A 22,164-nucleotide genomic window follows, 5' to 3' on the forward strand; every position below is an offset into this window, starting at 1 on the left:
ATACTGAAATGCCCGAGAATAAGATCTGGTCCGATGAAGAACTATTGAGCTCTGGGCTTCTACATCGCTCGTTGAAAGTTGCACCTCACATGGTGAAAAATGCTACTGGCTCCTACATCCATCTACAAGATGGAAGAAGTATTCTAGATGCCTGTGGAGGAGCAGCAGTAATTTCTGTTGGTCACGGTAACACCGAGGTGGTAGATGCTATGACAGAGCAATTAAGGGAGGTAGCCTACATTCATACATCAGATTTTACTACCAGTGCCTCGGAAAGACTAGCCAATGTTCTTCTCCAAAACTACAGAGACAAGATCAGCAAAGTGTACTTCGTCAATTCCGGCAGCGAGGCAAATGAGGCTGCCATCAAGATGGCGATTCAGTACTTTTACGAACAAGGAAAGAAGAATAAGACCCAGTTCATCTCACGTAAGCAATCTTACCACGGCAACTGTTTGGGAGGAATGTCTCTATCTGGACACATAGCTAGACGACAGCCCTTCGAAGGTATCATTGGCTCGAACTTCCACCAGGTCAGTCCAGCATATGAATACCGTTACAAGAACCTGTACGAATCCACAGAATCGTACGTAGAAGAGTTAGCCAAAGAGCTCGAAGACAAAATCGTAGAGCTTGGTCCAGACAACGTCGCTTGTTTCTTTGCAGAGACAATTGTAGGTGCCACTACTGGCTGCGTAACAGCTCCCGCAGGATATTTCAAGAAGATCAAGGCTGTATGTGAAAAGTACGATGTTCTTCTTGTTCTTGACGAAATAATGTGTGGTTCCGGCAGAACAGGCTCTTTTTTTGCCTGGGAAGATGAAGGGATAGTTCCGGATATCACCACTGCTGGTAAGGCTCTTTCAGGAGGCTACTGTCCACTTTCAGCTGTCTACTTGAACCACAAAGTAGTTGATACACTAGCTAGTGGAAGTGCAGCTTTCAACTGCGGACACACCTATCAGGGCTTTGCCTTGTCCAGTGCCGCAGGTCTTGCCGTTAGAGAAATCATTGACAGAGATAACCTTCTCCAAAACGTTAGAGTAATGGGAACACATCTTGAAAAGTCTCTTAAACAGGCACTACTTCTGAGCAACATTGTTGGAGATATCCGTGGAAGAGGCTTGTTCTGGGGTATCGAGTTTGTCGCCGATAAGGCCACCAAAAAGCCATTCATTCCATCTGCCAGAGTAGGCTACGAGATCCAGAAGCGAATCTTTGCGCGCAATCTAGCAGTGTACCCCGGATTTGGCACTTTTGACGGGCTTTCGGGTGACCATATTCTAATAGCGCCGACGTTCAACGTGACAGAAGCCCAGATAGATGTTATAGTCCAAACTACAGCTGAAGTCATTCTTCTCTTCGAGAAGCAGTTTCACAGCGACCAGATCTGAAAGATCTGATGGCTGGAGAAATCGGGCATATATACAGTCCCATGATGTTTGTCTATATAGGTAGCTATTTTCCTGATAAAAATCTGCTCCTCAAGAATAAACTGAGACGTTCATCATTAAATTATCCACAGTAAAGGAAGTGTCCCCAAATCGGGGCTGCTTCTTCTTCAAGCCTCCGAGACTCGTCATGGGTTAAAGACTCCACACTCTTCAGTTTTCTATAATTTATTACATGCACACCGTGAATTTGCGCGATTCTCGACTGATAAATTGAACTAAAATGACTCCAGGTCAGTACTCTTATTTCAATTCAATAGATTCTATCTGTTTTAAATGTGCATTCTTCGACATTTTCAAGTCATTTAAATACATTTCAAATTCATTTCATATAAGTCTCGCAAAAATTTCACTTGAATTCCGTACAAAATGAGCCAGATCAACATCGAATCCCAGCTACGATATTTCCAAGACCAGAAGTACCCAACTGTAGAACAGACGGTCAGCAACAACGCCTCAGTTCTCTATAAACGAAAGAAGTTCTTTCTCGAAGATTTACGCCAGACAGTACAGTATCTTGGATTTATCCTATTGGCGATTGTCTATTTAAGAGATTTATCGATGGTTCAATTAGGTATGAGAGCATTCTCCCAGTTTTCCATTTCTAATCCGTTTCCTACAGCACACAACATTTTACTTTCAGACGAAAACAAACGGGCCATATCCAAATTTTTGCTTGTTGGAATTATTATGGGGAATGGCCTTTGTATTATAATCCATATATTGTTTGGAAGGTATTCAAAAAGTCCGTATCCTGACGGATATTTGTATGGTGGGCTCACAGTTCAATTTATAGGTGAAAGAATACCATATTCGACATGGGAGCTACTTGCTCTTGATGTACTCGTACTTGGTGTTCAATTGGTGTTCCACAGTCTAATGTGTGAAACCAGAGATTCCGAAGTGCTCGAGCTGAAGAAACTTGAAGTCAACTTCTCAGATGGAGAAACCATAGATAAAGCTTATATAGAGAGCGATGGCTACAACGGCAATGTCTACTTGTTGACTATAGACTTTCTCAAGACTTCTAGAAAGGTTCTCAGCTATGTGGATGTACTAAACACGAATATGGGGCAGGCCCCAGTGGTCCCACCTCCAGGGGCGTATCCAGAGGAATAGAATAGATAAATTAATACAACGCATTATAAAGGAGAACAATGTAAATGATGTTACTAAGAAGCGAGTCGTGAAAATGACTTCAATTGCCGGAAACCGATTCCAAGATATACGATTAGTAGGTTATGGCATTTTTGAAAAATCACGTGCCACATCACGTGCACTCATCTCTGAAAAAAAAGTCGATGCCTTTACAGTGAAAAAGTGAAATAATTAACTAATCATTTATATCTACATCCAGATCACGTAACAAACACCAGCATTCTGCCATGTCAGACAACAACATCGTCGGGGTGGAGTACAACCGTGTAACCAACACATCGTCGACCGATTTCCCCGGCCATCAGGCCAACGGCGACTATGCATGGGACATTGAAAAGTTCAAGGACAAGTTTGAAATCAATATCTCTTACAAGACAGACAGAACCGCCAACTTCGACTTGATTAACATTGACACTGCCATAGCCAATGCGTTCCGTAGAATCATGATTTCCGAAGTTCCTTCGGTTGCTGCCGAGGCTGTGTACATGTTCATGAATACCTCTGTTATCCAGGATGAGGTTTTGGCTCACAGAATTGGGTTGATTCCTCTCAGAGTCGATCCTGATAAAATGAACTGGGTAGACAAGACACAGCTGCCTGAAGATCGTTATACCGAGGACAACACCATTGTGTTGACTTTGGATGTAGTTTGTACAAAAAATCCTCATGCTCCCAAGAACTCCACCAACCCCAAGGAGCTCTACAGAAATGCCCATGTGTACGCCAGAGACTTGAAATTCGAGCCTCATGGTAAACAAGCAGAGCTTTTCAAGGATTTGCCAGTTGTTGCTGCCGATCCAGACATCTTGATTGCCAAGTTGAGACCTGGCCAGGAGATCTCCTTGAGAGCACACTGTATCTTGGGAGTTGGCTGTGACCACGCCAAGTTTTCTCCTGTGTCTACAGCTTCGTATAGATTGATGCCTGTAATTGACATTGTTGAGCCAATCAGAGGCGACTCAGCTGTCAGATTCCAGAAATGCTTCCCATCCGGTGTCATAGGCATCAATGCTGACGGTGAAGCCTACGTGAAGGACGCCAGAAAGGACACTGTTTCGAGAGAAGTGTTGAGACATGAAGAATTCGATGGAAAGGTCAAGTTGGGCAGAAAGAGAGACCATTTCATCTTCAACGTAGAGTCGACTGGTGCCATGGCTCCAGAAGAGATCTTCTTCAAATCGTTGTTGGTGTTGAAGAACAAGGTTGAATACTTGAGAAACTGTCCTATTGGCCAGTAAATTTCATGAACTCTGATACTCACCAGTAGGTTTATATAAGCGGACGTCAGATATCAACAGATATCCTCAGATACTGCTCCATAGGCTGCGATGGCTGTCTCCATCATGGCCCTGTACACTAATTAGATAAATAAAATTGCATTATAGTCGCAGCTGTAGATTCGAGTCATGGTTGACAGATATGAATACTTCGTAGTATGATGTAATTTTTTTGAATTCGCAGCTAATGGCAGAAACAGGGCAATTGTAGGAATTGGAGCTTCCATTGCTTACTAAAGCGTAGACGATTGCAACTGCCCAACTAGGAAATGCACAATGAGCCGATTCTTTTTGGTGCTGATTTCAAAAGGAGTCATGAGGGCACATTGTGATCGCAAAGACAACGTGAGATCACCATAGATACAAATGACTCAAGAGTACAATAGCAGATATCCCGCTAAACATCTACAGTAGACAACAAATTCACAGCACACCCATACATTATCTGCTTCCCTGCCGCAGTACTGTCTCCTGTCAAAACGGCGCAATTGATGCACCTCAAAACAGGTTGCAACCACATTCCATTGTGAGCACAATAGCCGAATGTCCAGAGGCGAGAAAAGTCAGAGAGGGCCAGGGGACCAACTCTGGGCAGAGACTCAGAGATACGTGTCTAGCTCCATTCAAGTAGCACCCGTAGTCGGAGTAGCCCAGAGTCTGCTGCTGGATCAATATGTCCACGTAGAAAAAAATTATTTCGCTTAACTGAAACTGTTAGCAGCCACAAGAATAGTCGCAAGAGTCGACGACACAACCAGTAAGAGCTACCAGAGAGCGAATGGAGCTTATAAGATGAGTATAGACTTTCATAACACCGACTACTTCTTCTTTGACGTATTTTTCGGCTTCCGGGGTCTCGAATCTGTGTCTATTTCTGGGTCGCTATTCTTAGTGCTGAAAATTAAAATTTTTCGACCCCGTTGCTCATCTGAAGCCAATCTGCACCTACAGAAAGGCGAGGCTTGTATGCTGATTGCTTCTATTTTATCTCACCACCATTTTTATCACTACAAATCAATTTTCACCTATTTCTTCATTATACTGTCCCTGCAATCTGGCGAATTATCGGGTCCTCTCATATACATCCCTGGCACCCACTGCTATAGCTTGAAAGCGTACTACGACAGCACACCAGTACTGCTCGTTTTTCGCACTCATCTCATAACCATTTTTCAGCTCATCCCATTTTATCACATTCGATACCCAACTCATATTTCCACCATGGCTTCGGGCTACTACAACGACCATTACGGTCTGTTGAGTTCTGAGCCGTCGGGACCAAGCAGCCCCCATGTGCTAAAGCCGTCCGCGCTACCTTCACACAGACAACGGTCCTCCTCGATCAACTCACTTTCGTCTAACCATTCGCACAAAGAGAGCAGCCATGCTACCAACACCAACGTTAGCACACCGCTCAGCAACAGCAACAGTCACAATACCACTAACAATGCCTCTAACAATGCCTCTAATGCCAATTACACTCCCACAAATGCAAACAACAATAATACCATAAATAACAACACTATCAACACATCTAGCATTAATAATAATACCACCACTAGCATTACTTCCGCAGGCATCGCAGCTGTCCTCGCTACGCCCAACACAGTCAGATCGATGCTGATTGTTTCGCTCGAGAGCCCGCGTAACTCAATCGTTTCTCTCGGTGACGACTTCATACGGCCAACACGTAATAACAGCACGACGAGTTTGGCTTCACTCAATAGCCAATCCACAGCCATCAACAATAATAGCAATGGACTACCCAACGATTACGTCATTGCCCACAGACTCAGACACCACATTAATACAAGCAGTGCTATACTTTCCGACGACGATTCTGAACTCGAAACCACGCATAGAACTATCTTAAAGCCTCGGCTAAGACGAGACACCAAGCCAGATTTGGTTCTTCCTCTCAACAGAGACTTTAAGTTCAAGTACGATAGTTCAGGAGCCGGATATAGTCTTGGTTCTGCATCAAACGGCTCTGGGGCTACAACAACACCTTCCTCGCCATCAGCAGCACCTGCTGAAGGCTCGTCACTCAATCCTACCAGAAGTCCACCACTTCTCACAATCAACCCAGCCTTGCGTTTGCTTCAGGATCCCACACCTTCCCCGTTGTCTCTTACAAAACTCGATTTGTTGACTAAGGAACATCACCAGGTTGCTTTGGAACAAGACAAAGTTAGTAAGAAGAGCAAGGTCAATTCCTTGATGCAACTGTCGTTGTTTCTCAAGAAGAAACTTATCCTCTCCAAGGACTTACAATTGGAACTCATGCACAACACCAATAGCCCGTCAAGCACACAAACAAGTCTCAAACCTTCGCAGGTATCTACGTTGGCCCCCGTTTCCTCGGAGTTGATGAATGCTAAATTCCTCACTGCAAACACAACGGCTACAGGAAAGAAAACATACTCTAATCTGCCTGTAATGGAAACACTTGTAGAACGGAACAAACGGATTCACGAATTGAACCAGAAATGGAACCGTTCCATCCTGGCAGAAGCAACTTCGACGAAAAAAGTCGACAAGAAGAACGACAACCTCAAAGAAGAACACGCCAAACTGGAAGCTAAACAAGTCACCAACGAGAGAAAACGGTCTAGAACATATCTGTTTGACGACGACGACGATTACGACCCTTATGACCCTTACGACGATTATGACACCTTCGGAACCTATTCCTGATCTTACTTATTAATTAGCCATAATATTAACTAATCTTATTCATGCGTGAAATTATCATTTCTGATTGCTAGATATAGATGAATATATATACGGAGATGCAAATTATATAGAGCCACTTATAAATATCAGAGTAGAACGTCATCATCCTGTGAAGTAGCTAATTCCTGGAAAAACGGCAATTGGAGTATTTCCCGAGCACTCAATCTTTTGGTGGGGTCCATTCTGAAACAACCATAGAGCAATTCTATCAAGTACTTGTGATCCTTGTAGTCTTCTATGTTCTTCTTGAATCCTTCGTACTGGGCATCAGCATCGTTGAGATCTCCTACGAATTGCGGCTTGACTAACTTGTCACCGGCCTTGTTAAACAATTTGAGAGTATCTTGGATCACACTGTCAGGTGGGAAACAATCATTTTCGTTCTCATGCCTTATAAAATCACTTAACACCTTTACTAGATTACCACTACTTTGGGCCATATTAGTCAAGTTGATTTCAAGACCACAGCCATGCAATTCGGCACATCTCTGCAATTTCTCTATACCAAAGATCAACGCTAGTTCAAGAAGAGCATCAGTATCATCTGGAGAATTAAATACGGGGAACTTCCTGGCTATGAGGGAGAATCCTATTATTCCAGCTGACCAAATGTCTATCTTTGTGCTTTGGTTTGTACATTTGAAAAGCACTTCTGGTGCTCTAAAGCCTCTTGTACCGGCTCTATTTGCTCTTCTGGGAGGACGATTATCCAGTTTTGGGTAGGCTCCTTTGACATTAAGTCTCTTGATGTGAGACCTATTTACGACTAACTTTTCCTTTGATAAACAGGGACACGCGTTGGAAGGTTTGGATGTCGAATTGAACTTTTCCGCTAACCCAAAATCGACCAAAACTCCCTTTCCTTTGAATGGATCATACAAGAAGTTGGTTGGCTTTAAGTCTCTATGTATAACACCCTTCTCATGAATGTAATCCAAGGCATGGAAAAGCTCCCAAAAGTATTTCTTGATGCCCTTGATGGGTAAATCTCTATAAAAGTCCCTGAAGTCGGCATGCTGGTAATATGGTAGTATGGCCAATACTTGGTCCTGGTAGCGCAATACATCAAGCAAAGGAGCTACATTGGCGTTTCCTGTCAACATATACAACAAATTGAGCTCGTTGTGGATTCTATTAGGCGAAGAGGTGACATAAATCTGCTTCAACGCAACGATGGGGTTTTTCTTTTTGGGAACAGGTTTATGCTTATTTTTCTTTAGCGGTGGTGATTTCCACATATCAGATCCCAACATCACTTTCCCGTTCAAAGCCTCAGCCTTGTACACAGTGGAAAATGTTCCTTCTCCGATCTTGTCTATCAAACGGAAATCAGTCGACAACACAGGAAAGCACTCTTCTAACTTATGCATTTCCTCAAGTACTTCAAGCGAAACTTCGTCCTCTTCATAGATGTCCTGCGGATCGCTATTAGACTCTTGTTTATACTGGCTTGGGAGATTAGTTGTATCTCTTAATATATTTGCGTTTTTCTCTACGGACACCTTTTCGTTATCGGCTTGCTCTTCTTCGATATCCTTCAATATATCCTGGTCTAGCAGTACAACCAGATCGTTCTGGTCCGTTACGTCTTCTACAACTGCCGTTTGGTTAGCAATTTTTGCTACTGGGTCGCTCAGGGACATCTTACTAGTGCCGCTCGCAGAGTAGGCACCTGTGTTGGTGAATTTTGCAGCTGAGCTAGCATTATTGACACTCGAAGCTCTGGTCAAGTTCAAATTACGGATGAAAGGTGATATCCACGCCACTGGAGGGCCATTTTTTGAATTCTGATTCATTCGCATGTATCTGTCATCATTACTGTTTAGACGCGGAAGTCTTTTACCGTCGTTGAAGGGATCGTCTTCGCTGGGAAGCCTTCTCTTCTTCAAGAGTGAACCTTCGTCAGACGCGTCTGTGCCGAAATTCGAATCTTTCGACAACATATCTGCACGTTGATGAATGGGACGCGCCAATTACGAGTCAGCTCCAGAGATCTGTATGTTTGAAAACACAATAATACTCTTGAACCTTATGATGAGAAAGTAGGTGTGTAATCATTAAAGCTTTAGATCTGGTGATTTGAAGAGTTTTGTAAACACGACAATGTGCAGGACAATATAGTTTTCGTGTTGCAGCATCTTAAGACGGAGTTGAATTGTTAGTCGAGGGTGAATTGGCGATTTTGGATATTCGGCTAGAATCGTTGGTGTAGATGATTTAGCTCTGCTTAAGAGTTTAGGTAACGTGCTTCTGGCTTGTATTTTCTCTGTACTTATCATATATTTATGTATTCTTTGTTGTATGGGCATTTCTCGGTAGATTTCGCAACCATTTTTGGTATATAAAGCCAAAAGAGTTCTAACGGAAATTCCATCCAGTTAAATTGCAGATAGATAAAGATATTCTATCAGATTATGTATGATCTTACATCTTGGTCGTATACAAAGAAGTTTAAGTCTTGCGAAACTCAAATTAATTGGTTCCAATAAAATTTGACTGTGAAATTTCATCTCATTTCATCTCATTTGCCCTTATTTCATCCAACTGCACCCCCTTCCATATAAGATAGCCAAAGCCAGAATAACAGATTCCAGCACAGCCGCCGTGACCAAAGAGAAAAGCCCACTTCCTACACAGTCTTGGTTACGAATTGAAAGTTTGTTTTATTGAAAAAGTACTTCTATACTAATTCTAGACATCGAAAATTAAACCACGTGAAAACTGCAACCCCGTGCAGTGTTATATACTTTTATAGAACCATACGTTCCTGAAACAGTCCAGTGTAGACTTAATTAGAGAAGGAACAAAGCGGCAAGGTAACCAAGAGAGCCTGCGGCAAGAGCAACAGCACCGTTGGTGGTGTCAGAAGATTCACTACTAGTGGTTTCACTGTCGGAAGCAGAACCAGTAGAAGAAGTAGAGACCTTAGTAGTGCTACTGTGGGAAGAAGTGTGATTGGCAGTGACGTTGAAAGATGGCAAGTCTGTAGGAAGGACATCGTCCAAGAGGATAGACAGCAGCGATGGGCCTGGACCAAGCTTACAGTAGTTAGCCTTATATTCGTCAATGTCTGGAACACCTCCACCACAGTTACATTCAGCAAGACCGGCCCAGTAGTCACCGGACTCACAGAGACAAGTGTAAAGTTGAGCAAAGTCGTCGCCAGCGTCCTTCTTACAGTCGTTTTCAATGGCTCTGTAGATTTGACATGGTTCAGAGTTACAGTCTTCTACTTCACTGCTGCTGCTGTCGTCGCTGGTGGTGGTAGAGTCAGCTCTCTTAAAGTTGTTAGAGGCAGAGGCCGAAGCGACCAAGGCAAGCAAAGCAAGTTCGAACTTCATTTTGTAGACTTAATATATTATTCTTTACTTGAAGTCAACGGCCATTTTCCACGAATTTGTCAGGTTTCGCCAGCCTATATATATGAGCAGGAATCGTGAAAAATTGCCCATTACTATCCCGAAAGTGGTATTTCTAATTATAGAGAAACTCAGAACTTATTTTGATTTCATCCCAATCCAGTATTCGCAATAGTTGCCCGACGTATGTTTCTGTCACAAATTGATTGTCTGTCTCGACAGGGCACGTCTAGTGGTTTTGTGAAGCAATAATTTTCTGGCTACAGCGAAAATGTGGGTGGTTCAGTTACTGAAAATTTTCAAGTGCATCGTTGCCTAGACGAAACTTGCTTTGGTTGAGGCAATCACTTTGCTTGATTTGGTAAATTATGTTCGAGTTCCTGTGTATCGGCAAAGAACTTGATCCATTAGCCAGCCATATAAGGGGTTCGGAGCCTTTGGTTTTGATTTGGTTTTAATTTGATTTGATCTGGTTTGATCTGGTTTGCATCGTGATCCGTTGTCAGCTGCTACATAGTTTCCTCTTTCAATGGACATACCCAATCCAAACGAATGTATTACAATGCGGTGGCATGTCGTCTACGAGCCCTTTGTCCAAAATACCCCAACACGTTGGCTGGTGATGTCGCACGCATTTCTTGGTGAATTCTCGACCTGCCCCTATTTTTAGCTTCGCCTGCTCGACTACCCGGTGTTATTAGATACTGTTCTGCCTGGCACATGCAAACACCTCTAAGCCGCGAACATAGCTTCGAGGAGGGGATCCGCTTTCACATATAGATAAGCCCAAATAGACTGGTCCTCTCAAGTTGAAATTCCGATTCATTTTCAGGGTCAGAGTAGTACTGATTTACGTAGGAAAATTCGTGCTTCACCATTATTGAATTGGTCCACTTGCACAAAAATTTGCTTCAGAATTAAAAATCTGATCTTCAGCCACTCGAGATCAGTGTTGTCCCACCTACAATTCCGCCTCTGACGGCTAGATGTAGGACCGAGTTATAAAATCCATTTAGTGTAGATCATACTAAGTCAAGTGGATATTTTCCTGTAGACCAGGAGATGCTATTTCATCTTCCGTATTGTTATCTAGTTTTACAATTCGAGTCACTGGGATTCAAATATGAGTACCATAATACCCCAGAAAACTGTAGTCCCCACAAACTACATTCGACATATTGTTTTTCGAACCTACACGTTTTCCTCCAAAGTTTAAATCGAATCAATTCAAACTTGAAATATTTTCGGTTATATATACGAACGAAGAAAATAAATGTCTAAAGCGTTTGCAAAAAAACGCTACCTCGATATGTGCTTAAAAAATAATGCATAACGTAGAATACGAGACTGATTCATTCTTTAAGCAAGAACCAATGCTAAAACCACCATAAACGAATTGATTGCGAGAGGGTTTCCACCATTGGTTGCACTTGTGGAACCTGTTTCAGTGGCAGATTCTTCAGTAACAGTACTTTCGGACGAACCTGTACTTCTAGATGAACTCGAAGTACTATTTCCAGACTTTTCGATAGAAGAGCTGGCACGTCCAGTTGCAGTAGCAGAATCGGCATCGTCTGTTACAAGGTCCGAATCTTCAGAAACAGAAACAGAAACAGAATCCGAACCTTTGGTAGTTGAGTTAGATTCATCAGTAGCCGATTCGGCCCCAGATGCAGAGTCCAAGTCATCATCCTCAATAGAAATTGGGGAAGATGAAGCAGATTCAGTAGCTGTAGCAATAGTTGTTCTAGAAGTTGAAGTTTGTATGGAATTGGTCAAAGAAGTACTAGCTTCTTCGCCATCTTCTTCGCCATTTTCTTCACTTCCAGAACTAGTGGATGAATCTTCAACATCGTCAGCGGAGTTGTCTGCAACATTATCGGTTCCTTCGCTATTATCGTCTTCTGTAGCAGTGGCCGGAACATTTGTTGGCGGAGTATAGTTGTTGTCATCGTATGCCATACTATCCAAGTCAGAGTTCTCTGTGGATGCACCCTGGTTACAGTAACCACTCTTGTAGGAATCAATATCACTTTGGGAGGTTCCGTCACAAGAACAATCCAGTAATGCCTTCCAGTAGTCATTATTACTACAGAGACACTCTATCTCCTTTTGAGGATCTTCCAGTGCACAGTTTTGCTGTGCCTTATCAATCACAGCTGAACATTGTGAAACATCACAGTCCCTCTTGAGAAATTCAATGATGTCAAGCTTTGCACAAGATGCTGTTGCAATTAAAGTTAACGAAAGAATAGAATATTTCATTTTTGATTAGCATTTTCAAACATTTTAGAATGCTGGGAGCAGAGCAGACTCTTTTTATACTTGACCAACTTAACATAAAACGTTCTATATTCGGCAGGCCCTGAAACGGAGATTTCTTGACATTGCAATATGAAGAACGTTTTAGGGCCAGTTCGAACTTGAATATTCTAAATCGAGGGCTCAAACAGATGAAAATGGCAAATGAATATGAAGGTTGCCATAATTAAATTATGCATATATCAGCCTATTTAAAAAATTGTAAGGGTCTATGTTAATACTACTTTTGAGCACTCTTATAAAGGTTTCTGTGGAGAATAATTTTGCAATACGAAAAGTTTATAGGACAGGTAAATAGCATCTACTAGTTCGTGACAACGATGACAATATATACCTCTTCTGTTGTTTCACCTATAGTCTATGTTACTTTTGGACGCTTCACATCGGCTCAGAAGGTGGAGAATACATAGTGGGCATTATGCAATTAATCGCCCAAAACGTTTTGCCAATACTCAGAAACAAATTACATTATTGGGGTAGAGCATTGATAATAACAGCATGGCAATGTAAGATTTCAGTAAATTTGCATGTTCTCTAGTTTCGAATACACAATTCGATTTTGAATTACAAAATATTGTATCAAGCTGCACAATACATCCATCTAACTGCAGAATTAAAATCAAATTAAGAATAGACCTGAATTTATCAAGCCGACAAAAAACATGAACTGTCGGACACATCGGCCCAAACGAGGTTTCAACTTGGCCGATCTTCTGTTTTTTATTCTCTGCTTCGTACCTGCGTTTTGTAAGAAAAGAAATTGAACGACAATCTCTCTCTTTGCATATAACATTGTCGAAACAAGAATAATGATGACACTAGAGCAGTGTTTTCCCATTGATTGCTTGAATTCCGCTGTATAGGGTGATAGCATTCATATTAATATGTGGTAATTCAATAGAATAGAAAAAAGGATATCTATATTGGTGATTAACGGTGTGAGTTTATATCAATTACATGAAAAGTAGTGCTAAGATACAAATGGGAGAAGCTACTACTAATCTGCTTCCTTTATTACCACTGGTAGTAGAGCTAGTCGTTTCGCTACTAAATGCTGTGACGGATGTCGAGGACGTATGCTCAGAACTAGATCTGGTAGGGGTGGAAGAAGACGTATGTTCAGACCTAGACGTGATAGATGAAGCCGGCAAAGACGACAAATGAACCAACTCTATAACTGAAGAGGCATCCATAGAGCTCGATGGATCTGTTTGAGGCAATTCAATCAAAATACTTTCCAATGGTAATTCAGTCAATGTCAAAGTTCCCGTATTAGTTAGAGCACTGTCAGCATGAGCTATTAGCCCAACCAAGGTCCCATCAGTAGGCTCGCTGTTGAGAAAAGACTCTGTACTTGAAATTGGATCAGAAGGATGAGTAGCAGAGGCAAGGCCAGAAGCTTCCAGTTCATTGCAATAAAAGACTTTTAATTCTTGCCCACTCTTTGGTTCTCCTTCGCTATCACAAGTACAGGCTGCAAGCTTATCCCAATATTCTTCAACACCCAAAAGACATAAACAGGCAATTACTTGCGGTTCTACTGACTCAGAATTATCGCTACCTTCAGGTGTACACTGTTGCTGAGCATTGACAGCGTCCAAACATTGTTGAGAATCACAACTACTAGAGCTGGAGTAAAATGCAGCGGACGCTGTGTCTGTAGAAGTAGCAGAAAAGACTGCTGGCAATGAGCAGATGAAACAGAGGGCCAACAACACAGATCTCATAGTTGCTTAAAGCTACTTTTGTCACGAATGGAAAATTTACATTTGATAGACTGTTTATACCACAACTATTTTTTGTCAAACACGAGATTGTTCTAAGCCTCGATGCTTGACATTATTTCAGATCCTAGCTGATATCGAGAAATGAGGCATCGATAAAGAGATACCGAAATAACAGGGTATTCTTCTTCTAGAAACATTAAGACTTTAATTATCATCTACTTGAAAAAAAATAGGAAAAAAGTTTCAACTTGTGTAGAACGTAAAATATGGAATTAAATAAATATTCAACAGTGATTCTCGGTCTAAGTAATCGATTGTACTTTGCAATCTTATTATAGTGCTATGAAATACGACAAATAAGAATTACAGAAGTAGGTATTCTAGAGTTACAAATGGCTGCGAAAAATCAAGAGCCAATGGAGATTCTTGCATAAGTTCCACGGATTTGCAGCCCTGGCTATATATAAGGTTTCTCGGCTTCCCAGGATCGTGAAAGTAATCTTTGAATCACATACTTAAGTCTATATACGCAAGGCTTGGTCAGTTAGTATACAGTCGAGATCACAAAAGCCAGCGGTAGTGAACTGTACTGTACTGGCTCCAAAAAGTGCTACCACTGGTTATTTGAGCGCGACATTCGAGCCCTAACAATTCTATCGTCTACGACATGCGACATTATCGAAAAAATTTACATTGGACGTATGAGAAAATGAAAAATTTCAAAATCATCAATTGAACTAGTGTATTCATCTACAACCACTACTTCTGTAAAATGATTCGGACCAGAGCGAGCGGTAGTACCCCCATACAGAGGGGAATAAGCCTACAACAAGTCCGTTACAGAAGACAACTAGCATATCCGTCATATACCAGAGAAATTCCTCCCAAGTCACATCCTAAAAAAGACCATTCTTCGTCTTTCCAGAGAGCCCTCAAGAAATGGTTGGGCCCAAAGAGTATTACTGGCGAATACTACAGAAACAAGTACTACTATCCTCCACAGAACCATAGACCCAACTACGTAGTACCCGATGGAAAGTCTGTGATAGAGGCTGGAAAACCAAGAGGTGGTCCAACTTCTGTAGCTTTCGGAGCCGAGGCCCCAAGAAGAGACCCTTCTTTAAATCCATTTCCTCAGAATATCTACTGTAAGACAAACCATATGATTCCACACGAACTCAAGGAAAAGATCTGCGAGGATATTAACGAAAACGGCTTACATATCCAAGAAGCCTCGAACAAATACGGCATCAGTCTCGAGAGAATAGAGGCAATTCTCAAGTTGAGTACAATCGAAAAGGAATGGTCTGCCAATTCCGGCGAATCAGTATGTATAAATTAATTTGCAATAATTCAGGATCGCAATGAGCATAACTATGATGGTCATGATTCTGATGTTTCAATTATCATGTTTATGTTTATGGTGACCTTGAATGCCGCTATCTTGTGAAACAATAGACTTTATGATGAGAATGCTTTTATATATTCGATTAGTCTTTAAGACAACTACATGGTTAAAAATTCAGCGCTGATACTATGTCTATTTATTCACAATGCAGCAGTTCTTTGGCAACAGTTACTAACAGATATCTAGCTCACTACTAAGGAGGACTTGGCTAAATTTGCCGATGTCATGTACAAGATGTTTCCGCTCTATAGACCACCATTGGGCGCAGACAACTTGACAGAAATTCCTACTCCACACAAGACGTTGACCCAGCGTTTCTTGACGATTGCTGAATCCGAGCCATTTGGTCCCATCGATGCTGCCAACTTGTTGGAGTTGCCTGTTGCCAGTGACACTTTGAGCAAGTTGACTGAGGTCCAGGAACAGGGAGACGAAGCAAAGGTCAGGTTGAACAAGGTTATTGTAGGGAAACAGAAGGAAGGAGAGAGAACTGCATTCAAGTTCACGAGCTCCAAGGCTGGCTCTGTTGGCCACCGTTATGGTGCTGCCAGAAGAGACACCAAGAAGGACAGGGCCATTGGCTTTGATGCCGAGGGTCGTATGGTCTACCTCTAGAAGTGTAAATACATGTACATAGATAACACGAATAATGGTTGGTAGAGATGTAGTCACGTGAAAAGCTTGAATTGCTTGACAAATATAATGAGATAAGACTGCCTTTTGTATTCTTGATAATTGAGTAATGAATATTTGTATGAGGCGAGATTTACACCTGCTGAAGTACTGAGTAGCTCTCTGTTTGTTAGACTCGTGTGGTGGTATTAGCACATTTGTGCTAGGAGCGTGGTCTGAAATTTTTCACTAGCTGAGACGCAAGACTGAGGTATCATTCTAACGAGAAAAAACTCACCAAAATTGCAAATTAAACAAAAGTAACAATGTCTACGACGTCCGTCTTGCGGTCCACGATATGGAAATATACACCAGAAGCCCTAACAACTTCCACTACAAATTGTATATGTATATTGTTATACTAGTGGTAGAATAGTGCTAAGTATAGAATCCTGCATTTTAGTTCGTCGCGCACGACCAGCGAACGACACGTCTTTTTTTCAGCTGTTGATCTGTTGGCTTAACAGTGAACACTATTCATTCAGTAGCAACAGGTATTACCAGCAAACGAGTGCAAGTTGTGTTTGTAGTCCAAGTCTGTTCGTGAATATAGAATTGATATGCAACTCTTTTCGTGTTTGTTTCTGCTTTTGGCAGTTTCCCAGTTGATTCTGGCTTCTGCCATCACATTCATATTGGGAGCACAGCAAAAACAGTGCTACTATGTTTTCACCAGCAAGCCTGAGACCCAGATTGGGTACTATTTCGCCGTTCAAGCCGGTGGCCAGTTCGACGTTGACTACACCATCAAGAATCCCTCTGGCGAAATCATTGTTTCTGAAGATAAACAGAGACAGGGTGACTTTGTTTTCACCGCTCACGCTGTAGGTGAATACGAGTTCTGCTTCGCCAACGGCATGTCGACCTTTGCTGAAAAGGTCGTCGATTTCGAAATCAAGTTTGAAAACGACGACAATGCCAATAGCTTCAAGGCATCCATGCCACAACAACCCAACACCAAGCCTATTGCCCATGTTGAAAGTATGCAAAAGGTTGTGGACAAGATTGACGAACAATTGGATGGTCTCTCGAGAACATTACAGTACTACAAGACCAGAAACAACAGAAATCAGGCTACCGTCAAGTCCACGGAAAACAGAATATACTACTTCTCCATTTTCGAAGTGTTGTTGATGGTGGGTATGGCCTTCTTGCAGATCACTATTGTCCAGTTCTTCTTCAAGGGCTCCAGAAAGCAGTTGGTCTAGAGGTTATGGCATTGTACAGTTAGTCTAATCGAACAAAAGATCGGAAGAGTTAATGTAGATCCTATTGGATATATCGTGTCTATATTATTGTAACATATTGTACTGATCTGTACTAGATATAGTGCACATTTATTAACGTGCTAGATATAATTTAGCATATTTCAATACATATCTATGAGTTATTCACATTTCCATCCGTTTCTCGGCACTCCACAAACATATCGTAATGCTTTATATTTCATTGTTCTTCCTTTTCTCTCTGTTCAATAGTTCTTTAAATTTCATTTTTCGCACCCGCAATTTTGTTCAGATACCAATATTGAAAATTCATAGATTTCACTGTCAGATTTATACAATTGGTTTCATTTTACACATTTTTTTAATGTAGTTTCGGGAGTACTTGCTCTTTCATTGACTCAATAGCACAAGCTTATAATGTCCTCACTACATCTCAATCGGTTTTTCTCTCCCACCAGAGAGTCCAAGTCTCCTCTGCCTGCTATCCTGGGAGAAGACAAACTAGCCAGGGAATCAGACGTAACAGTCTCTACAAACATCACGCTGTACGCTGAATACAAGGGTTTCTTTGTATATGTTCTAAGCGCATTTTTCTTGACAAGCTGGATAGCGTGGGCGTTACTTCCGGAGCGTTTCCTCAATGACTACCTATCTATATACTACTATCCAGACAAGTACTGGTCTTTAGCTGTGCCGAGCTATTCGTTGATGTTGATGGTTTATATCTACGCTGCTCTTGCTTTGTACAACACAGAGGTGCTTACGTTGCCCTTAGACGATGTCCGCAATTTTGTAGACGACCACTCTGTGTTTCCTGGCTCTGATAATACGAAACAGGAAGAGAGAATCGCAGCTGCTGTAGAGTATGTCCATAAAGCTCCCAGTGGTGTATGGGATCTTCCCATAACATTAGTAAATGAGGTATTGTACACTGACTACAACGACAAGAACCACTACAACAATTACCACTGGCAATAGCACTGGTTTTTAATCTACAGTAGCCACCATTCCTCAGAATGTATTATGAATAACGATCTATATAATGCTCATACAGGGCTAACCACCCCTTGAAAATGAAATCTATATAATTAACTAATAAGTAATGATGATGAATATTTATCTGACAAGAAGCAATTAAACAATGCAAAGGACCAAACGATCCGTGATTTATACTCCGTAGACTTGCGAGAGCATCATCCTCGACTCGCCATCGATCCCAGCCAAGATCTGGTGGTCCCAGATGTCACCTCCAAGAAGCTGTTTGTACGACACCAAGAATTGACCAAACAATTGCTTCAAGTGTTCTGGTGGTTCCATGTAATTTCCAATGCACACCACGAAAAGACTCAAGTTCTTTTTTCCCTGTTGGTTTGATAATCCGCCAAAGCCCTGGTCTGGATTGCCATGTATAATATTCAACATCCCTTGGAACCCGGTTTCCTTCTCGCTGTTATCTACCAAATACAACATCTGGGCGCACCATTGAACGATGAATTCTGGCAATCTGGGCGAAATCACCTCAGCTCCTCCATTCAATCCCATTCTGCCCAAGCAGATGGCCGCATTTTCTAAAACTGTCTGCTGAATGTCACTGCCGTTTAACACAGGAATTAACAAGTTGACCAAGTTAGCTAGGTAATGTTTCATTTCCTCATACGGCAATCTCATGGCGATTTCGCCTAGAGCCCAGATAGCATTGTTGTAGACTGGGAAAGTAGAGTAAGAACGGTTATTGATCTCGTTACCAATGCTCAAGAATATTGATTGCAAGTATGGTTTCACTATTGGGTCCAAAGTGAAAATGGAAAGGTCTCCAAGCAAGGCATATGCCGATTGTCTGACGTCTGCTGAGTGGTCCTCGAAGCAAAGCATCAACAATTCCATCAAGTTTGTGTTATGCTGTCTGATCAAATCAGCGGAATGATGACCAAACCCTTGGATCAATCCGTCAACCAAGTCCAAAGAGGTGACAATGAAGTCCTTTTCAGGAGCCTCGATAGAGGGATCCGTATGAGTTTGCAAGTCTAGCTGGATACAATTGGACAAAATATTGATAGCTCTCTCGTACACTGGAACAGCATAAGGAGCAAAGAGTTCACCCAAGGTAGCTGCAATAGAGGCCATACATTCCAACAAGGGCCACAATCCCGTATCATTGTCGTCTAGGATTTGCCATTTATGCAACAACGGAGGCAACAAGGTGTTGACGTATTCTGGTTTAGACGCCAAGTTGTCGTATCCCATTTTTTCTACAAATGTCTGAACGCAATCGTACAAGATGATCAAGTTCTTACGCTGGTATGTCTGGAAGCATTTTGCAAAATGGTCCAACAATGGTCCTAAGTAGTACTCTATCAAGGTGGAATCGGACTCTTCTATAAATGACGATAATGCAGAACATGCAGCTTCTTGAACCACCTTTTTCTGGTCCATGGAACAGGCTACAATCGACTGAAACGTAGGTTGGAAGTAATTTGCATACTGTCCCCCTTCATGCGCTTCCTCAGCGATCCAGGTAGCAAACCTGGACAACGTCCAACAAGCAATCTGTCTCACTCTGGGTTCGCTATCTTTCAATCTATCGACTAGGAATGGCACCAAAGTGGGTAATTTTTCTCTGGCTAATTCTAGGCAACTTTTACTTATAGCTCCAAAGGCAAGAATTGCTGCTTCACGAACAGGCCATTCCTGAGATACAATCCTATCTTGTAATATGGGTAATGTCACATTTAAAACCTCACCAGGAAGGTTGAGGGATAGAATGTCCAAGGTGGCAGCTGAGCACTTTCTCAAACTCCATTGATCCAACTCCAGGTCTTCATCATCTTCATCTTCGTCGTCATCGAAATCGGAATCAGAATCGTCGCCAGCAGCTTTTTTCTTAGTAGAGCCGTTACTGGCAGAATTGGTATTGGCTACAGAGTGGATATCCTTTGATTTGGCATTAAGTGGCTTGATATCTTCATCCTTGTCTGCAATAGTGGCATCGTCTTTTGAATCAGCGATTTCCATCAAGAAGATATCTTCCTCAGAATAGACCATCTTGTCCAAGAGAGTCGGCAAGATCATTTTCAACTTGGGACTGAAGATTTCCTTGTCAGATTCTGTCTCTGGAGCAGTAGATAAAGCCAATAAGAACTCACAAGCTTCCAAAGCTACTTCTTCGCTTGGATCTTGCATCAAGTGCAAACAGTAGTTTATAACTCCATCCAAATGGGGCATCAATTTGTCTGGTCTGGTTTCCAAGATTAATGCAAATGACGAACAAATGTTCTTTCTAACTTCTCGGCTGGGATCGTGTGCCAACTCAAACAACTTCTGGAGATATTCGTCAATGTGTACCAAGAACGACTGCGTCTTTAAGGGGATAAACTGAGCAATGCAATGGATGGAGTTGGCCCTGATTTTGCCGCTACCAGGATGGTTCATCAACTTCAAGAAATTGGAGATCATGAAATTGAGAGGTCTTTCTCCGTTGAACTCTACATCTAGAGAATAGAAGCTATCTTCGCAGATCTTGCTCAAGGCCCCACTGGCAGCTTCCTGAGACGTCATGGAACCATCCGTGCTGGTGTGGTTAACCAATTCAAGAAGCTGCGGAAGGGCTTGCGGCCATCCTTCCAAGCCATAGATGGAGAAAAGTGACGTTATTACGTTCCCTGTAATGTTTCTCACCATATTATCTTTCGACATCAAACCCTTCAAAATGTTCTCCAACAAGTACAGTCTGTTAGGCGGCGCCTTCTGATGCCTCCTGTTCAATATGCTGTTTTTCAAGTTGATACCTGCGGCAGCTCTGATATCTGATTTTGCAGAATCATCCACGACCAAAAGCTCTAGCAAATAGTTCTCGATCTCTGGCTGTAATTTCGCCTGGTCCAATGCTTCGTTTGCAAGCTTTCGTTCGTTATTATTGGACGATAACGTACCTCTGAATATGTGCCTAAGCTGCTCGAGAGCTTGCGGTTCAGGAGTCCAGGACATGGCGAAGATGACTATGGGAATTCAATAAAGAATATGTGAGAATTCAAGATTCTGAAATAAAAAGGAAAATTTGAAGGTCTTAATGATTTTATGAGTTATTAACTCCGATTTGTAGATGAAATTCCAAGAACGAGTTGTGAATGAAAACCGAATCTCTATGGATAAATACTTTGTTGGGGTTCAATACTTCACTAGACGATTCAGACTATTGATTCAATAGGTGTTGTATAGATCTTAATGACAGGCTTTTCTCAAAAACCAATACCTGTGGCAAATTTCACTGGAATTCTGTAGATCCAATGAGTCTCTGATCGAGATCGATTAACAATGAGTATAACTGGCGGCTGAATCTGGCAACGCGTCTCCTTTGCACCTGGACCAGTTCGCAATTCTCGACTAAGTGTGTCTAGCTGTGCTACAGATCTCGGACGCGAGCACCTATACAAGTATGTCTTTCTGTTTCCAGAGCACTTTAAAGTCCTTGAATCTTACAGAGTTTTTCAAGGTGTGTAGATTTTTTCTCGATATACCCTCATCACTGGAAAAAAAATTGGTGCTCTTAATTACTGCGGCAGGGATGTTTTAAATCTTGGCCCTAGGACTTTAACTATATAGGGAGATAGAGAGCTGAGGACGAAGGGCTGAAGAGGGGTGCAGTGCCAACGACCAATTAGAGGCTATTTGGGCGGAAAGAGCTATATTTGGTAGCTTTACGATGTCTGCACCATTTTTGTCTTCTCCCTGATTTTGTCATATTTGGTTGCAGATTCTTCTCTCTATGGCATTTCCTTTTGAAGTATTTTGTTAGAATATTAATTTTTCAGTTAGCCTAAAGCGCGTAAAA

General features: G+C 41.9%; 13 protein-coding genes across 13 annotated transcripts; 8 read left to right on the forward strand and 5 right to left on the reverse strand. All coding sequences in view use genetic code 12, as the record gives it.

Annotated features, from left to right (window-relative positions):
• Positions 1-8: 8 nt before the first annotated feature.
• YOD2 (aminotransferase) lies at positions 9-1,394 on the forward strand (the record flags this gene model as incomplete). Its single annotated transcript, XM_001387549.1, has 1 exon — positions 9-1,394. One exon carries the CDS (start codon positions 9-11, stop codon positions 1,392-1,394), a length of 1,386 nt encoding a protein of 461 aa, XP_001387586.2.
• A 426-nt stretch (positions 1,395-1,820) lies between these two features.
• Positions 1,821-2,570, forward strand: PICST_28685 (predicted protein; the record flags this gene model as incomplete). Its single annotated transcript, XM_001387550.1, has 1 exon — positions 1,821-2,570. The coding sequence occupies one exon, from the start codon at positions 1,821-1,823 to the stop codon at positions 2,568-2,570; it is 750 nt and encodes a 249-aa protein (XP_001387587.2).
• Positions 2,571-2,818: 248 nt separating this feature from the next.
• RPC40 (RNA polymerase III (C) subunit) lies at positions 2,819-3,992 on the forward strand. Its single transcript, XM_001387551.1, has one exon. It carries the CDS (start codon positions 2,837-2,839, stop codon positions 3,845-3,847), a length of 1,011 nt encoding a protein of 336 aa, XP_001387588.2. The 5' UTR covers positions 2,819-2,836; the 3' UTR covers positions 3,848-3,992.
• A 1,115-nt stretch (positions 3,993-5,107) lies between these two features.
• Positions 5,108-6,583, forward strand: RBP3 (DNA-binding proteins Bright/BRCAA1/RBP1 and related proteins containing BRIGHT domain-containing protein; the record flags this gene model as incomplete). The annotated part of the gene is made up of 1 exon (XM_001387552.1): positions 5,108-6,583. The coding sequence occupies one exon, from the start codon at positions 5,108-5,110 to the stop codon at positions 6,581-6,583; it is 1,476 nt and encodes a 491-aa protein (XP_001387589.2).
• Positions 6,584-6,708: 125 nt separating this feature from the next.
• On the reverse strand, positions 6,709-8,028 carry PICST_38480 (serine/threonine kinase; the record flags this gene model as incomplete). Its single annotated transcript, XM_001387947.1, has 1 exon — positions 6,709-8,028. A coding segment is annotated over one exon (1,320 nt), but the record flags the coding sequence as incomplete, so codon positions are not given.
• Positions 8,029-9,267: 1,239 nt separating this feature from the next.
• On the reverse strand, positions 9,268-9,963 carry PICST_66507 (predicted protein; the record flags this gene model as incomplete). The annotated part of the gene is made up of 2 exons (XM_001387948.1): positions 9,268-9,605; positions 9,666-9,963. 2 exons carry the CDS (start codon positions 9,961-9,963, stop codon positions 9,415-9,417), a joined length of 489 nt encoding a protein of 162 aa, XP_001387985.1.
• Positions 9,964-11,340: 1,377 nt separating this feature from the next.
• Positions 11,341-12,246, reverse strand: PICST_28690 (hypothetical protein; the record flags this gene model as incomplete). Its single annotated transcript, XM_001387949.1, has 1 exon — positions 11,341-12,246. One exon carries the CDS (start codon positions 12,244-12,246, stop codon positions 11,341-11,343), a length of 906 nt encoding a protein of 301 aa, XP_001387986.2.
• Positions 12,247-13,256: 1,010 nt separating this feature from the next.
• Positions 13,257-14,030, reverse strand: PICST_28691 (hypothetical protein; the record flags this gene model as incomplete). The annotated part of the gene is made up of 1 exon (XM_001387950.1): positions 13,257-14,030. One exon carries the CDS (start codon positions 14,028-14,030, stop codon positions 13,257-13,259), a length of 774 nt encoding a protein of 257 aa, XP_001387987.2.
• A 934-nt stretch (positions 14,031-14,964) lies between these two features.
• Positions 14,965-15,372, forward strand: PICST_52438 (predicted protein; the record flags this gene model as incomplete). The annotated part of the gene is made up of 1 exon (XM_001387553.1): positions 14,965-15,372. A coding segment is annotated over one exon (408 nt), but the record flags the coding sequence as incomplete, so codon positions are not given.
• A 291-nt stretch (positions 15,373-15,663) lies between these two features.
• Positions 15,664-16,053, forward strand: PICST_28693 (predicted protein; the record flags this gene model as incomplete). The annotated part of the gene is made up of 1 exon (XM_001387554.1): positions 15,664-16,053. The coding sequence occupies one exon, from the start codon at positions 15,664-15,666 to the stop codon at positions 16,051-16,053; it is 390 nt and encodes a 129-aa protein (XP_001387591.1).
• Positions 16,054-16,614: 561 nt separating this feature from the next.
• On the forward strand, positions 16,615-17,360 carry PICST_69039 (predicted protein). Its single transcript, XM_001387555.1, has one exon. The coding sequence runs from the start codon at positions 16,671-16,673 to the stop codon at positions 17,316-17,318; it is 648 nt and encodes a 215-aa protein (XP_001387592.2). The 5' UTR covers positions 16,615-16,670; the 3' UTR covers positions 17,319-17,360.
• A 609-nt stretch (positions 17,361-17,969) lies between these two features.
• On the forward strand, positions 17,970-18,266 carry PICST_23033 (predicted protein; the record flags this gene model as incomplete). Its single annotated transcript, XM_001387556.1, has 1 exon — positions 17,970-18,266. A coding segment is annotated over one exon (297 nt), but the record flags the coding sequence as incomplete, so codon positions are not given.
• Positions 18,267-18,340: 74 nt separating this feature from the next.
• PICST_80310 (putative importin, protein) lies at positions 18,341-21,800 on the reverse strand. The gene has a single exon (XM_001387951.1). The coding sequence runs from the start codon at positions 21,318-21,320 to the stop codon at positions 18,504-18,506; it is 2,817 nt and encodes a 938-aa protein (XP_001387988.2). The 5' UTR covers positions 21,321-21,800; the 3' UTR covers positions 18,341-18,503.
• Positions 21,801-22,164: the final 364 nt, after the last annotated feature.

The sequence above is a fragment of the Scheffersomyces stipitis genome, chromosome 1 (assembly GCF_000209165.1).
Source record: "Scheffersomyces stipitis CBS 6054 chromosome 1, whole genome shotgun sequence".
Taxonomy (NCBI): domain Eukaryota; kingdom Fungi; phylum Ascomycota; class Pichiomycetes; order Serinales; family Debaryomycetaceae; genus Scheffersomyces; species Scheffersomyces stipitis.